Here is a 13,765-nt window from a genome sequence, read left to right as displayed (position 1 = left end):
TCAAAAGTTCTTATGATCATAGGTTTTTCGAAGCCAACAAAATATTATATTTGCAAGGCGACCCCTTCGCGACGCCTCTGAGCTGCCCCATGACTTGGCGCTCTCTGTTGCTCTTTCGCTCGCACACACTCCGGCACTGTAGTTTCGCCCTGCCGGCGGGAGGGAGGAAACATTGCGACAGACAGGGATGGACAGACAGAGGGCCATCTGTTGAGCAAGGGGCGGGCGTGGGGGTTAGAGCAGATCGACCGCCAATGATTGCCGATCCGATGCATATCGCAGTACGCCGCTGCTCCTGCTTTCTCTTGTGCCTCACAGAAGCCAATGTGCAACAGCAGCAACATCAAGAACAACAGCGCGTTGCAGCAACAACAACTGATAAGACTTCGTGCGTCTGCATTCTAATGTTTACACAATTGGACATTCGACATCGATCGAGGCGATCCAGCACGACTACACTGCGACAAAATTGGGTAGAGTTTCTTCTGGAAAAAAATCAAGACAGATATTCAAATTATCTGAGGTCTTATCATTCGCCGGTTGGATGCTTTGCATTTCAATATATCTAAATATTATATATATGAACACATATACTACATATGTATGTGTATGCAATATGCATATCTCGTGGGTCGCATCACGTTTTTTTCTGTGCCGATATCGAACTGAAGACGTTCCGGCCGATTTGTGTGCACTCGGGTTTGTTTGTTTTTTGGCGCGGATTGTGTGAAGAACATAATAGTTTATGGTTTATAGCTATCTAAACATAGGCCCGTGCGTGTGCGATTTAAGTACGCCCGAGAAGTTTACATTACCCGGGTCTGAGCCTCGCCCCAGTGGGATGAGGGGGGCTGAGGGGGTGGGGCGACGACTGCCGTCCGATCGTCCGTCCAATCGAGCTGGTCGGGGAAGTTTCAGTTTTCACTTTGGTGCCCCTTCCGAAGGCATTTCCACGTACAGTAGGGGACGGGAAAATAGCTGTCTACAAGCAAATGCATTTTCCCGGAAATAAAACCGAACGGAAACCTTTCTGGATCAATAAGCTGCAGTTCAGTTACATGTTATTATCATTATCCTATGGATTGTAATTATGGATTGTAATTATTAGAAAACTGACCAGTTACGGCTAACGAAACAGATACGCATTCGGCGCTATACTTTTCTCCGACTGTAGCCGACTGCAATTCCCGGACCACAGGCCTGCGGGAAAACAAACAAAGAATTCCTATTCGTGCCGTTGCCAAAGAGTTTTCCCCGAACCGCGATACTCAATTCGCTCGACAGACGACCCGCACTCTGACCCTTGGAAAAGCGAGAGGGAGTGGGGGAAGGGACTTGATTAATTGAGACCACGTTCGATCCAAACTCTGACGCGAGTGACCCCAGTTGGCAGGGATCCGACTGATTTCCCTGAAGGGTTACGCATAGGTTATGGGGGCGAGGAAAGCGCGGAAGGGCGGCAAACTCAGGGGGCTTTCATTGATTCGATTACATGCCTATTCATGGCATTTATATATAGAGTACACCATAATCTATGGTGAGTCTCGCATAAGTTGTGTGTTTTTTTTAGTTGTTTAGCCGCTAGTTCCCCGATTCGAATGGATGCCGCTCATTTATTATCCAGAAAATTGCCAGAGGAAACTATGAACCCACACACACGCGCCTCCCAAGAACCGAAAAGTTTTCTGTTTCGAAAACGCCCGGAGAGGTGCGTAAGTCCCGAAATCAGGGCTTCGAATTTTAATAAATATACATATAAGGTTTTTCTTCTTCAAGTACCAGCTTAAAAGTCTGGTTAGGTACTATCGAAGATATCACTTCAAAATAAAAATAAAACCGAATTCAAATTGTGGTGTAAAAATAGAACTGTGGCATATCCATAAATTAACTTTTCACTTCTGTTTATTCTTCAACCGACAAGCGGAATAGCACTTGGATTTTCCCAGTAACGGATGTCTGATTGACCGTCAATTTCAGGGAAAATGGTGAAATGATCAGTTCCTAAATCTGTAACACATTATAAATGCAATGCGATTTCTGCATTGGGTTTTTGGACGGCGGAGGCCCTGGTTTTTTAGTATTTGGAAATTCCAAAAAGCAGCAACAACGGCAATAACAACTGACCCCGTCAGAATATCGGCTAAAGAGCGCCGATCCGGGGCGGGAGGATTGGTAGGAGCTGGGAGCGGTGGGGGCGGGGGGTGGAAAAGGGGCGGGAGGGGCGGCAAGAGAAACAACACCGAATAGGAACAATGTAAACAAAGCGCCCATTCCAAAGGCAAATTACCAAATTACTCGATGATGAAGTCAATTGTTGTATACAATAAAATGTGTGTTGTTGCTGCTGCTCCGATTTTCTTTTGTTTTCCTTTTTTCGAAACTTATTCTAGTTCGCCGCTGCCGCTGCCGCTGCCGCTGGTTTTTTCTCAATATTTCGTACGCTTGGCTGGCTGCTTGGCGGCTGCTTTCGGGCCCACTTTTTTTTTTTTTTTTTTTTTTTTTTTTTTGGGTGGGAACAATGTGTATGTGTGAACGCGGAGAATTCAGTTTTAGTACAAATTCGGCGCAGGAACGAGCAACGCGCCCTCTCGCCGACCACAAAGTACCTCGCGATGTTCCCGCCCGGCCAGAGTCCGCTTCCGATTTCGATACCGCTTACGATGCCGCTTACGATGCCGCTGCCAGTGGCGTATGCGATCAGAAAGGCCGAGCAGGACGAGCAGGGGATTCCCCTGGCGGAGAGCCTGGACCTCGACGGGGACGTGGACGTGGACATGGACCCCAGTCTCAATCTCGATCTGAATCTGAATCTCAACCTGAATCTGGATGACGGACGGCAGGTGCTGTTCAAGGGCTACTCGGACGAGCTGCTGACCTTCGCCTGGGTGGCCTGCATCGTGTTCATTATCGTGGGCGTGCCCGGCAACCTGCTGACCATCGTGGCCCTGTCCCGGGGAAGACAGACCCGCAACTCGACGGCCATCTTCATCATCAACCTCTCCTGCTCGGACCTGCTCTTCGGCTGCTTCAACCTGCCCCTGGCCGCCTCCACCTTCAAGGAGCGGGCCTGGACGCACGGCGACCTGCTCTGCCGGCTCTTCCCCATGCTGCGGTACGGCCTGCTGGCGGTCTCCCTGCTCTCCGTCTCGCTGATCACCATCAACCGGTACATCATCATCGCCCATCCCAGGCAGTATCCCAGGTGAGAGGCCAAGCAATTACCCCTTGGAAGAACTTCAAGAAGATCACTTAATATCACTTAATATTACTTAATATCACTATCTAACTAACTAATTATTTACTAGGAAGAGAACATTGAGTACCTGGCTGAGGGACATCATATTAAATAAAAAGCATAAACAAGGTTTTATTAGTACATTAGTAAACTTTTTAAGATTTTGAAAAATGTATTCCCCTGAGGTTGTTGACCTTACGTTTTAAAGACGATTGCTTAGTGGCTTACTTCTCGACGATACACAACCAAATCAAATCGAATCAAACCATCAAATTCTCGGACTACTTAACCCAATTCGACTTACTTAGCATAACTTTGTGCGTTATTGCAATTATGGTTTATTCATATCTATAAAGGGAACTCACCCGCTTTGGTCTCAGTGCACTTCATCTTGGTGTCCAGTCCAAGTTGGATGGTGCTACACTCACGCCTGCGATCCGAATATAAATAATCAAACAAATATTAACAATATAAATAAAAGCTTATACATTTATTGAATACTCGAGCCTTAAGCTCAAGAAAGGAACTGACAGCCGGGAAAGTATAGTTTTGAAAACCAGAGAAGCGATTGAATGCAATTTAATTGTCATTTAACTGATCCCTTAGTTCATAAAAACTGATTTGAAGTAGATTAGTTGAAAATTTTGGTAAAAACACTATATTTTGAGTGTTTTTTTTGGTTGTAATACGGTCAAAAAGTGACTTACAGCAGATCCAAACACTGTTTGGAGCACCTTATGACCACAGTTAACCAGCCCAATCACTTTTTGGACGATTACAAAGAAATGATTTTTTGGCCAGTTTTCGCATTTTTGGTAAGGGGTAACATCGTCATTTTTTGCGAAAAATGGCAAAATTTCAACTTTTTTGGGTGTTTATGCCATCGGAATCAGAATTTTATTGCGAATTCAAGGATGTATGCCATTCCACATTTGGAAGAGTACTTTCTCAGATATTCCAAAAAAACTGGGTTTTTTTTACCATTTTATGTAGTTTTTATAGATTATATAGGGTATATAGCTTCCTTCATTGTCAGTTGATTAATTTGTCAATGTTTCACTAATGCTATTTGCATATCGCTATTTGCACCAGGATCTACCAGAGGCGGTACCTGGCCCTAATGGTGGCCGGCACCTGGGTGACCACCTTCTCCATCATGATTCCCACGTGGAGGGGCGTGTGGGGCATCTTCGGGCTGGACGAGAGCATCGGGTCCTGCTCCATCCTGCACGACCACTATGGCAGGTCGCCCAAGGAGTTCCTCTTCATCGCCGCCTTCATGGTGCCGTGCATCTGCATCGTGATCTGCTACGCGCGGATCTTCCTGCTGGTGCGCCAGGCGGCCATTCGGGCGGGGACCGCCGGCAAGAGCACCGCCAGCGACGTGACCCCCAGTTCCACCACCCAGCACCACCAGCAGCAACAAGTGCAGAACCAGGCGATGGCCATGCCACGGAGGCCGGAGAAGGCCAGCTCGTCCAGCGGGGAGGCGCAGGAGCCGGGGGCAGGGCCGCCACGCCCCTTTGTGGTGGAGGAGGAGCTGGCCTACATCGACGACGACGCCTCGACGGCCAGCCTGCCCATCTCGTACAGCCTGCGAAGGAGGGAGCAGGAGCAGGAGCAGCAACTGCCACCCGTGGACGCCAACGTGGTGCTCAAGGAGCGCGAGAGGGAAAGGGAGAGGGAAAGAGAGAGGGATAGGGAACGGGAGCAGGAGAAGATCAGCCTGAGCCGCAGCCAAACGCAACTGGAGATGGGCAGGCACGCCGGGTGAGTAGCTCGTCGAGCAGTGAACACCCACTCAGCTCCTGACTATCTGACTATCTGACTGTCTGACTGTGCTCCATTCCCTTCCAGAAAGAACCCCAACCCCATCACCACCTCGCTGCGCACCTCGTTCACGCGGTTCAGCCCGCGCAAGTCGCACTACGCCTCCATGGGCAACACCTCGAACGCCTCCTCGATCTACCCGGGCAGGATGAGCGCCAAGGACCGGCGGCTGCTCAAGATGATCCTGGTGATCTTCGTGTGGTTCGTCATCTGCTACCTGCCCATCACGGTGACCAAGATCTGGAAGAGCGCCACCGAGGTGCACTGGTTCAACATCGCGGGCTACCTGCTCATCTACCTGACCACCTGCATCAACCCGCTGATCTACGTCCTCATGAGCTCCGAGTACCGGCGGGCCTACTGGAACCTCCTGCGCTGCCACGGCTCGTCCCCCGATCCGCACAAGCAGCGGACCCACGCCCACGCCAACGCCAATGCCAATGCCCACGCCAAGCGGAAGCTGCAGGAGTCCAGCCGCCAGCCGAAGGCCACCACGTGACTCCTCAGCTTCCGAGGGCCTAAGCCCAAGCATCCAAACATCCCCGGCGACCTCCGACCTCCGTCTCCGTCTCAGTGGGACTTGATATGTGTGTGCCATGCGTCCGTCTAGTGTGGAATGGAATGGAATGGAACGTGGTGGAATGGAATGGGATAGAATGGAATGGGATAGAATGGAATGGGATAGAATGGAATGGGATGGGATGGGTTGGTAAGGAACGAGCAGCTGCTCCTCGGCGAGAATCGATCCCATTTCCACACGATCAGCAGATGTATCCCAGATCCCGATCCCGATCCCGATCGATCGAACCCTGTCCGTATTGCGTAATGTAGGAACTCCAGAGTGTTTTGCATTTTATACCAAATGACTTTAATATCTGGTTTACATTTGAATTCCATGTTTAAGAACAATCGATGTTTGTTTAGTTTTGTTTTAGTTTTTCTTTCGTTTTTGTTTTCTTTTTTTTTTTTTGCTTGTCGCTAATTATTGTACCAATACATAATGGATATATCCGAATAGGGATACACCCCCTGCCCCCAATAAATGCTTCGAATAATTGATATATGTAGTTACGTCGTTCCCATCCGATCCGCGATCCGATCGATCCGCGATCCGCCCAACGGAGTTCCGAGTTCGCGGGGCAATGCTACTAATGCATTCCATACTATATAGTGTGTAGTGTGTAAACGCACAGTGTATAGTGTCGTCGTATAGTAAGTAGGGCTATAGCTTAACGCTATTATTATCAATATACATATTGTATATGGCTGCGTGTATGCGTATGAAACTTGGACTACTTAAGGCTAGTAACACAACTAAATTTTCCAATATTACGGCGTCGCTCGTCGCTTCGGCATCTGCTTCAGTTAAGATGCATCCGCATCCGCATCCGCATCCGCTTCGGTATATGTAGGTATACGTACGTGTAAAGGCTATGTATGTATATGTATATGGCTGTATATCGTATATGGATCAACTAATTCGTATTTCGTAATTCGTAATTGCGATTGCGAGCGTAATAAAAAGGTGGCCCTTCCGGCACCTACATAGTAGTTCCTTCCCCCCACTGAGCATGAGCATTCCCACATCCGCTTCCGCCCCTTCAAACCGACTCCAGGTGCTCGGAGATCTCGAGGATGGGACTCTCGCTGAGCGGCTTCACCAGCGACTGCCAGTTGGGAGCGAAGAGGCTGAGCACCGGCGCCGCCGTCTGCCGAGAAAGACGATTTAGATTCGGATTGGGTTATCCATCTGTTATCCCAAAAGGGCAACCTTCTACTCACATGGTAGTCCTCCTCCAGGCTGTGCCCGTGGGGCGTGGCTGGCTTGCACTTCACTGTAGGCGTGCTAGGCGCCGTGGACGGAGGCGCCGAGCAGGATTCCGCGGACGCCGAGGATGCCCCGCGATCCGCGAGAGCGCCTCCGTTGGACTGGACCGACTGACCACCTGGCTGCTCCGCCTGGCTGATGTAGGAGGTCTTCAGGTTCATCTGGCTGAAGGCGTGCGCCCCGGGCATCGTCATCGAGTGCTGCAGCCGCGGAGTGCCGCTCCTGGGCCGCTCGAGCAGGGCCAGCTCGTACAGCTCCTCGGCCAGGTGCTGCTCGGGAGCGGGAGCGGGCGGGGGAGCCGGAGCTGGCGGAGGCGGCGGCGGCGGGTGTCCCAGTCCGTGGCCGAAGTGGTGGTGGCCCGACTGGTGGTGCTGCTGGTGGTGGTGGTGGCGTCCGGCGGCCAGCTGAGCCTCCAGGGCGTACTGCTTCTGGAAGAGCTGGCGCTTCTGCTGCAGCAGGCGGTGCTGCAGGAGCTGCTGCTGCAGCGGGGGCTTCTGCATCGGCGACATGGCGACAGGAACGCCCATGCCCACACCCACGGGAACGCCCACTCCCACTCCCACTCCCAGCTGGTTCAGCGGGTGGTGGGGGTAGAGTCCTGGCGGCGGCGGAGGCGGAGCGTAGCAGCCGTGTCCGTACAGATCCCCGCCAGCGGCGCTGTCCAGGAGCAGCTGTGGCTGGTGGTTGTGGCCCGGGTGGAACAGCGGGTGGTGGCCAGGGTGGTGGTGCTGCACTGGGTGTCCTTGGTGTCCTTGGTGGTGGTGCGGCAGCGTCAGCAGCGGATGGTGCTTGCCGGGCAGCGCGTAGAATTGACTGTTCGGAAATTGACAGAGCTCCTCCAACCCGAAAGCCTGCGGATGCGGATGCGGATGTGGATGCGGATGTTGATGGGTATGCGAATGCGTATGGGAATGGGAGTGGGGATGGGAGTGCTGGTGCTGCAGCTGATTATGATGCGAATGCGGATGCGGATGCGGATGCTGGTGCGGATGCATCGCCGCCTCCTGCTGCAGCTGCTGGATCTCCAGCCAGCCGTGCCGCTTGGCCTGCTCGTAGCGGTAGCTGCCGTAGACGCGACTGGTCCCCAGAAGGGAGCCGGAGCTGAGGAGCCCCTGGGCCACCAGTCCGTCGCTCGCCCGCCGTCCCTCGCGGAAGTGGATGGGCGAGCGCTTGTCCAGGAACGGAGCTCCTCCGGGCGGCGGCGGCGGAGTCGGGTTCGGCGTGGGCGTGGAGGCCGAGCTCTGCGGGAGGCCCAGTCCGAGGGCCAGGGCGCCGGCTCCCAGTCCGACTCCCAGGCCGGGCATGTGGATGCACGAGCTGTGGCTCCCGTAGAGCGACCGCTCCGACGAGTGCTCCGAGGAGAGGGCTCCGGCGGAGGCGGGCGTCGGAGTGGCCGTCGGCGTGGGCGTGGCCAGCATGGAGGCGGAGCCCATGCAGGAGGGCAGGCTGCCCTTGCCGGAGGGCAGGGCGAAGTCCAGGCTGTCGTAGGGCCCGCTGCAGTTGCTCTTCGAGGAGCCGCGACTCAGGTTCTGGCTGAGGCTCTTCGAGTAGCTCCCGGCGAGCACTCCGCTGGAGGAGCTGCTGCTGGCGTAGGAGCGCATCCGGTGGCTCTGCCCGGAGGAGGCCCCGGAGGCGCCGGCCAGGTGGGTCAGGTCACTGCTGGAGTGCGAGGTGGGTCCGCCGTTGCCCTTCGACTCCTGCGAGACGGAGCCGTCGCGTCCGTCGTTGCCCTGGTCCGTCTCGCAGCCCTCGTCCGTGCTGGAGCTGCCCTGGGCCAGCACCTTCTTCTCCTGGCGGCTGTGGGACCAAGATAGAGCCATTGGTGGTGGACGAAGCCGTTCATTGGAATGGGACACTAGCAGTGCGTCAATGGAGTGGGGACTCACCTGTCGCCGTTCGACTTGGACTCGTTCGCCTCCTGGCCGGAGTCGCCGCCACTCCCGTTTGTGCTCGCCAGATGCCCGCGTCGCTTGGCCCGTTGCTGGGGAGGATCGGAGGATCAGAGGATCGGATCAGATTGGTAAGATTGCTTGCCACTCACCTCCACTGGCAGGGGACTCTCCTGGAGCGTCTGGAACAGCTTGCTGGCCTCCGCCGACATCTTGTAGCGGAAGCTCTGGCCGAGATTGGCCTTCGAGTCGAAGCTGCTCGAGCTGGACATGGCCTTCGTTGTCTTGCCGCTGGCTGCCTCAGCTGCGTTGGACGTGGGCGTGGAGGTGGAGGTGGGCGTGGTGGCAGCGGGCGGAGGAGCCTCCTCCGCCTTCGAGGCCTCCTCCTTGCCACTGGCCTCCGCCACAGCTGTGGACTGAAGTGGAGATCGGAAAGGGAAGACATGGATCAGAAACACCCCCAGGTGCGATCGAGGAGAACCCACCTGCTGCAGCAGCGCCCGGCAGTCTTCGGTGCTCTGTTTGATTATGTACTCGCTGATGGTCTGGTGGAGCTGCTTGGACGCCAGCGGCACTCCCACACAGGCGCCGCCGATGGGTCCGCCCCCCGCCTCCATCATCTCCCGGCAGCGCAGGTTGGCCAGCGAGGGATTGTGGTCGATGCTGAGCGAGATGGCCACCGGCCGGTGGCTCCGCGCCGAGGAGGAGGCTCCTCCAGGGTGGCTCTGGCGGCCGATCCGCGAGGAGGCGGACGTGGAGGAGCAGTTGGAGGGGGCGGGCGAGGCGGCCGCCGGCAGGGGAGTGTACCGCATGGGCAGGGGGATCCCCGGGGGATCGAGGGGCTCACCTCCTCCCGCTCCCGCTCCTGCTCCTGCTGCAGCTCCCGCTCCGTTGAGGTAGCTGTCCAGGTGGGCGTGGCCGGGCAGGGGCAGTGGGAGTGGGAGTGGCAGCTGCAGGGGGCCGTACTTGGCGTAGTAGGCGTGTGCGGACGGGGTGTCCATTGGGGGACCGGTGGGCGTCGACCCGGCGTGGGCCGTCCGCTCGCTCATGAGCACCGTCTGATGGCGGCTAAGTCTTTTGTGGCCCTGATCCTTGGCCAGGATCGAGCTGGTTGATATTGTCTTGGACTGCTGCTGCTGCTGCTGCTGTGGATGTGGATGTGGGTGCTGTGGCGCCTGCTGCTGCTGCTCGATCTTGGTGCTCTTGAAGAGCATTCGACTCGAGGAGGAGGACACGGACGAGGACGAGGACACGGAGCCGTTGCTCTGCTCCTTCTTGTGGCTGACGCGGTCCTGCAGGAGCAGGTAGATGGCCGCCACGTGGTCGTAGGTGTTCTTCTTGAGGCTGGCCCGCGTCTTGTCCGGCACGATGCCGACGTACTCGGCCATGATGCGCAGGATGTCCTCGCTGGGCTCCAGACTCGCCTGCCGCTCGGCGCCCAGGTTGTACTTGGCGATGAGGACGTGCTCCAGCAGCTCGGGGCACATCCAGCGGTGGCGCTTGATCTGCTCGATGGTGTAGCGCCGCGTCGGCTCCAGCACCAGCATGCGCCGGATGAGGTGCTCGCACTCGGAGCTCATGAAGAACGGGATGCGGAAGCGGCCGGAGAGGACGCGGTCCCGCAGGCTCTGCAGCGTGGACCCATCAAAAGGCAGGGCGCCGCAGACCAGCACGTAGAGGACCACGCCCAGCGACTGGATGGGTGGAGGGGGGTACTTGGTTTAGCATATATACTATGCTCTATAATATAAACTCACCCAGATGTCGATCTCCGGACCGGTGTACTGCTTGCCCTCGAAGACCTCGGGAGCCGCGTACGGCGGCGAGCCGCACCAGGTGGCCAGCAGCTCGCCCGGCTTGAAGTGGTTCGAGAAGCCGAAGTCCGCGATCTTGATGTTCATGTTGAGGTCCAGGAGCAGGTTCTCGGCCTTCAGGTCGCGGTGCACGATGCCCTTCTTGTGGCAGTACTCCACCGCCGAGATGATCTGCCAGAATTTGTACCTGGCCGCCGACTCCGACATTCGTCCGTACTTCGCAATGTAATCTGGGTGGATGGGTGGATGGATGGATGGATGGATAGATGAAGGTATTCAGCGGATTAGTCTCTGGTCGATGGTGAACATATTCTATTGATGGCGGCGATGCTTCAGCTTGTGGCTTGGTCTCTAAGAAATGCATTCAGCTTTTGAACCCTTTTCGATATTTCAATGAATGGGTTTGCTGAAGGGATTGGTTTGAAGAGCCAAACCCTTCTAAAGCCTTAACCTTTTCAAATGATCTCCGACTTAAAGTGACATACCTCTAATAGCTAATTGTACATTAGTTAGTTTATTTATTTTAAAGCCAGTCTGCGGAAAATTGACTAAAAACCCGCACTTTCGAAATGATCTTTGGTTTCAGAGTGGCACATCTAAAAGTTTGTATTTCAATTCCCTAACAAGCTGCATAGTTAGATAGTTTTTTTTCTTGTTTTACCACAATCTCTCTGTATCATTTGTATATGATATTCATTTATATATAACCGATATTGCGAGAGCATTGCAAAGGGGCTCACTCACCGAAGATCTCGCCCTGGCTGGCGTATTCCGACACGATGTAGATCATGTTCTTGGTCTCCATAACCTGCGAAATGGATTAACTTTACATGTAGACAGCGATTCTAGGCGGGATGTGGCGACCTGGTAGGGCTCACCTGGTAGAGCTTGATGATGTGCGGGTGCTTGAGGCGCTTCATGATCTCCACCTCGCGGTAGACCTTCTGCAGGTTGGTCTGGTCCAGCTGCGACTTGTCGATGATCTTGATGGCCACCTCGTTCTTGGTGATGCGGTGCCGGGCCAGCTTGACCACGGCGAAGTTGCCCTTGCCGATGGTGCGTTCGATGTCGTAGAAGCCCACGCGCATCGGCTCCTTCAGCTTGAGCAGGTCCTTGCCGCTGACCCCACCCGCTCCCACCGCCGCGGACGAGGACGAGGAGCTGGGTCCGGGCGTGGCGCCTCCGCCGCTGACGAACAGCTTCTGGGCGAGCAGTGCATCCTTGCAGGCCACCAGCGCATCGATCGAGGGAGCAGCGGCCCCGGCGTCCAGGAGCACGGAGCTCCGTATGGCCATCTGCAGGTGTGGACTGGGCTGCTCCGGGACCTCCGCCTCGGCCTTGTCATTCTGCGGGTGCTTCTCCTGCTGCTGTTTGTATATCTGCTTCTCGCACTTGTCTTGCTTGTCTAGCTGCTGCTGCTGCTGCTTCTGCTGATCCTCCGGCGGCTGGCTCTCCTCGGACTTGGACTTGGACTTGGACGAGGTCCCGTCCTCGCCTGCGGCCGCCGCCTCGCACGCGCTCATTTTCCAACTGCGCCACCCTTGGCGGGAAAACTCACACGGAGAGCGAGAGGCGGAGAGCGTCGGGGATCGCGATCGACATCGACGTCGAGGTGATGATGCACATGCTCGCACTGCATGCTGCGATTGCACGGAGCGGACTCATCGCCTGCTGCATGGCAGCACTCTTACACTGGTAGAAAAACTAGAAAGTTAGAAGAGTAAGTAAAAGTGAACGTTATGGAAAAAAGGGGAAAGGGGTTTCCGTTACTAGATTAAGGCATATTAAAACATTTAACGAGGAACATTTGTGTAATTTAATGTTAAACGCAAATTACAGAAGATGTATAATGTAGTATTTTACCTATACCGCCGAAGCCCACTGAGAGGGGTGGCTTAGAGGGGGAGGAATAGTCGTCGGATGATAAGAGATTAGCTCAGCTTACTGATTGTGTGAGTGTGTGTGTGTGTGTATGGCTTTCGGACGTTACCAGCCAGCAAAGCCACTGTTCTTGAGTGTGGGTATGCGCTCTTCCCCGCTCTCTCTATTTATGGCAGTGCTGTCGCATTTTAGTTAAAACAATTAAATAATTATCTGTCGTTCTAGAATCAAAATCAAGAAATAATTGAACAATCAATATTTTCTGGCTAATGTGAAAAAACTATCGAGTTCACTTTTATATCAATGCACCTCTCAACCACATATTTGGCTCTCAAAGTAAACAGAAGCTGATGTTTTAGTGTGTCTCAAAAGTATGCTGCATTGTTCGTTAATGCAGGCCACACAAGAAGCCCAAATAAAAAATGGCTGGCGTTTAACTTCCGCATTCAAGATGGCTAGTTTTTAGCTAAAAAACGGCTAAAATGCCCGAACTGCATTTGTTGGCCCGTGTGTGGGTGCCAGTGTGCGGTTGAGTGTGTGCGTGAGTGTTGGTGAAAAATCAATAAGCAGCCGCATTGGATTGCGGAAATCGTGGAAAGCCCTTGGCAGCCCTTGACCACTGCAGGACGCAGAACGAAAAGTTCAGTGCAGCAGGAGCAGTGCCTGGTGTGGATCCCTATCCTCACCCTGGAAAGCGATTCCCCGAATTACCGTTGGACGTGCAAACGCAAAAACACAAGCGTCGCCGGTCCGCAATGGAAATTCAAGAAGAGAGAAGCGGAGCCTTCAGTCCAAGCGTGGGCAACTGGGTCCCTTTAATGATAATGAGAGGATGAACGCTGGCGAGGATCCGCTTCACATCTCGCTCGCGGAACGCCACACTTGCGGCACGGAACGGAAGAGACACAGGCGATGCTGCACACACGGCGGATGACTAGGAAACGTGGCTGCCTCCAATCCCGAACTGCGTCCAACTGGCGTCCGCACTTGACGCAAGCTCGGCGCTCGTCTGCCCCACTCCACTCCGCTCCGCCCACTTGCCCCTCGTTTTTCGACCCCCAGCAGCGAGGGTTGCCAAGTGAGTGCTAAGTGCCAAGTTCCAAGAGCCGATTGCCGAGCACCCAACGCCAATCGGTAGCGTTTACTAGCAAAAAGGGTTGCCAAGCAGACGAGCTCCCAGTTTAGCCACTGCGCGTGCGCCGACATTTTCGTGGGGGTGGGAAGTCCGACGGAATTGGCTGCCAGCATTTACCACATTTGAATTCCGCGCCACTGTGGGTAAGTTATT

General features: G+C 54.4%; 2 protein-coding genes across 6 annotated transcripts; one reads left to right on the top strand and one right to left on the bottom strand.

Moving 5' to 3' along the window:
* The first annotated feature begins 2,307 nt into the window (after positions 1-2,307).
* Positions 2,308-5,786, top strand: LOC108097159 (protein trapped in endoderm-1). Its single transcript, XM_017199289.2, has 3 exons — positions 2,308-3,202; positions 4,328-5,005; positions 5,093-5,786. The coding sequence occupies exons 1-3, from the start codon at positions 2,613-2,615 to the stop codon at positions 5,562-5,564; spliced, it is 1,740 nt and encodes a 579-aa protein (XP_017054778.1). The 5' UTR covers positions 2,308-2,612; the 3' UTR covers positions 5,565-5,786.
* A 123-nt stretch (positions 5,787-5,909) lies between these two features.
* Positions 5,910-13,683, bottom strand: LOC108097156 (serine/threonine-protein kinase par-1). 5 transcript variants are annotated; one of them, XM_017199279.2, is made up of 10 exons: positions 13,164-13,683; positions 12,460-12,698; positions 11,475-12,300; positions 11,341-11,404; positions 10,540-10,826; positions 9,268-10,476; positions 8,935-9,198; positions 8,780-8,874; positions 6,848-8,690; positions 5,910-6,774 (listed from the first exon to the last, which is right to left on the bottom strand). In XM_017199279.2, the coding sequence occupies exons 3-10, from the start codon at positions 12,117-12,119 to the stop codon at positions 6,667-6,669; spliced, it is 4,515 nt and encodes a 1,504-aa protein (XP_017054768.1). In that variant the 5' UTR covers positions 12,120-12,300; positions 12,460-12,698; positions 13,164-13,683; the 3' UTR covers positions 5,910-6,666. The 5 variants fall into 5 exon arrangements, with proteins under 5 accessions (XP_017054768.1, XP_017054767.1, XP_017054769.1 ...); XM_017199278.2 differs by having other exon boundaries at positions 13,189-13,683; XM_017199280.2 differs by having other exon boundaries at positions 12,460-12,655; positions 13,189-13,683.
* Positions 13,684-13,765: the final 82 nt, after the last annotated feature.

Source organism: Drosophila ficusphila, unplaced genomic scaffold (assembly GCF_018152265.1).
Source record: "Drosophila ficusphila isolate 14025-0441.05 unplaced genomic scaffold, ASM1815226v1 contig_198, whole genome shotgun sequence".
Classification (NCBI taxonomy): Eukaryota; Metazoa; Arthropoda; class Insecta; order Diptera; family Drosophilidae; genus Drosophila; species Drosophila ficusphila.
This window is presented reverse-complemented; position numbering and strand designations above follow the sequence as displayed.

Coding starts and splice junctions, on each gene's coding strand:
- LOC108097159 (XM_017199289.2), top strand. CDS start 2,613: ATGTTCCCGCCCGGCCAGAGTCCGCTTCCGATTTCGATACCGCTTACG. Junction 3,203..4,327: donor CATCCCAGGCAGTATCCCAG/GTGAGAGGCCAA, acceptor TATTTGCACCAG/GATCTACCAGAGGCGGTACC. Junction 5,006..5,092: donor GAGATGGGCAGGCACGCCGG/GTGAGTAGCTCG, acceptor ATTCCCTTCCAG/AAAGAACCCCAACCCCATCA.
- LOC108097156 (XM_017199279.2), bottom strand. CDS start 12,119: ATGAGCGCGTGCGAGGCGGCGGCCGCAGGCGAGGACGGGACCTCGTCC. Junction 10,827..11,340: donor CAGCCAGGGCGAGATCTTCG/GTGAGTGAGCCC, acceptor CCATCCACCCAG/ATTACATTGCGAAGTACGGA. Junction 8,875..8,934: donor AGAGTCCCCTGCCAGTGGAG/GTGAGTGGCAAG, acceptor GATCCTCCCCAG/CAACGGGCCAAGCGACGCGG.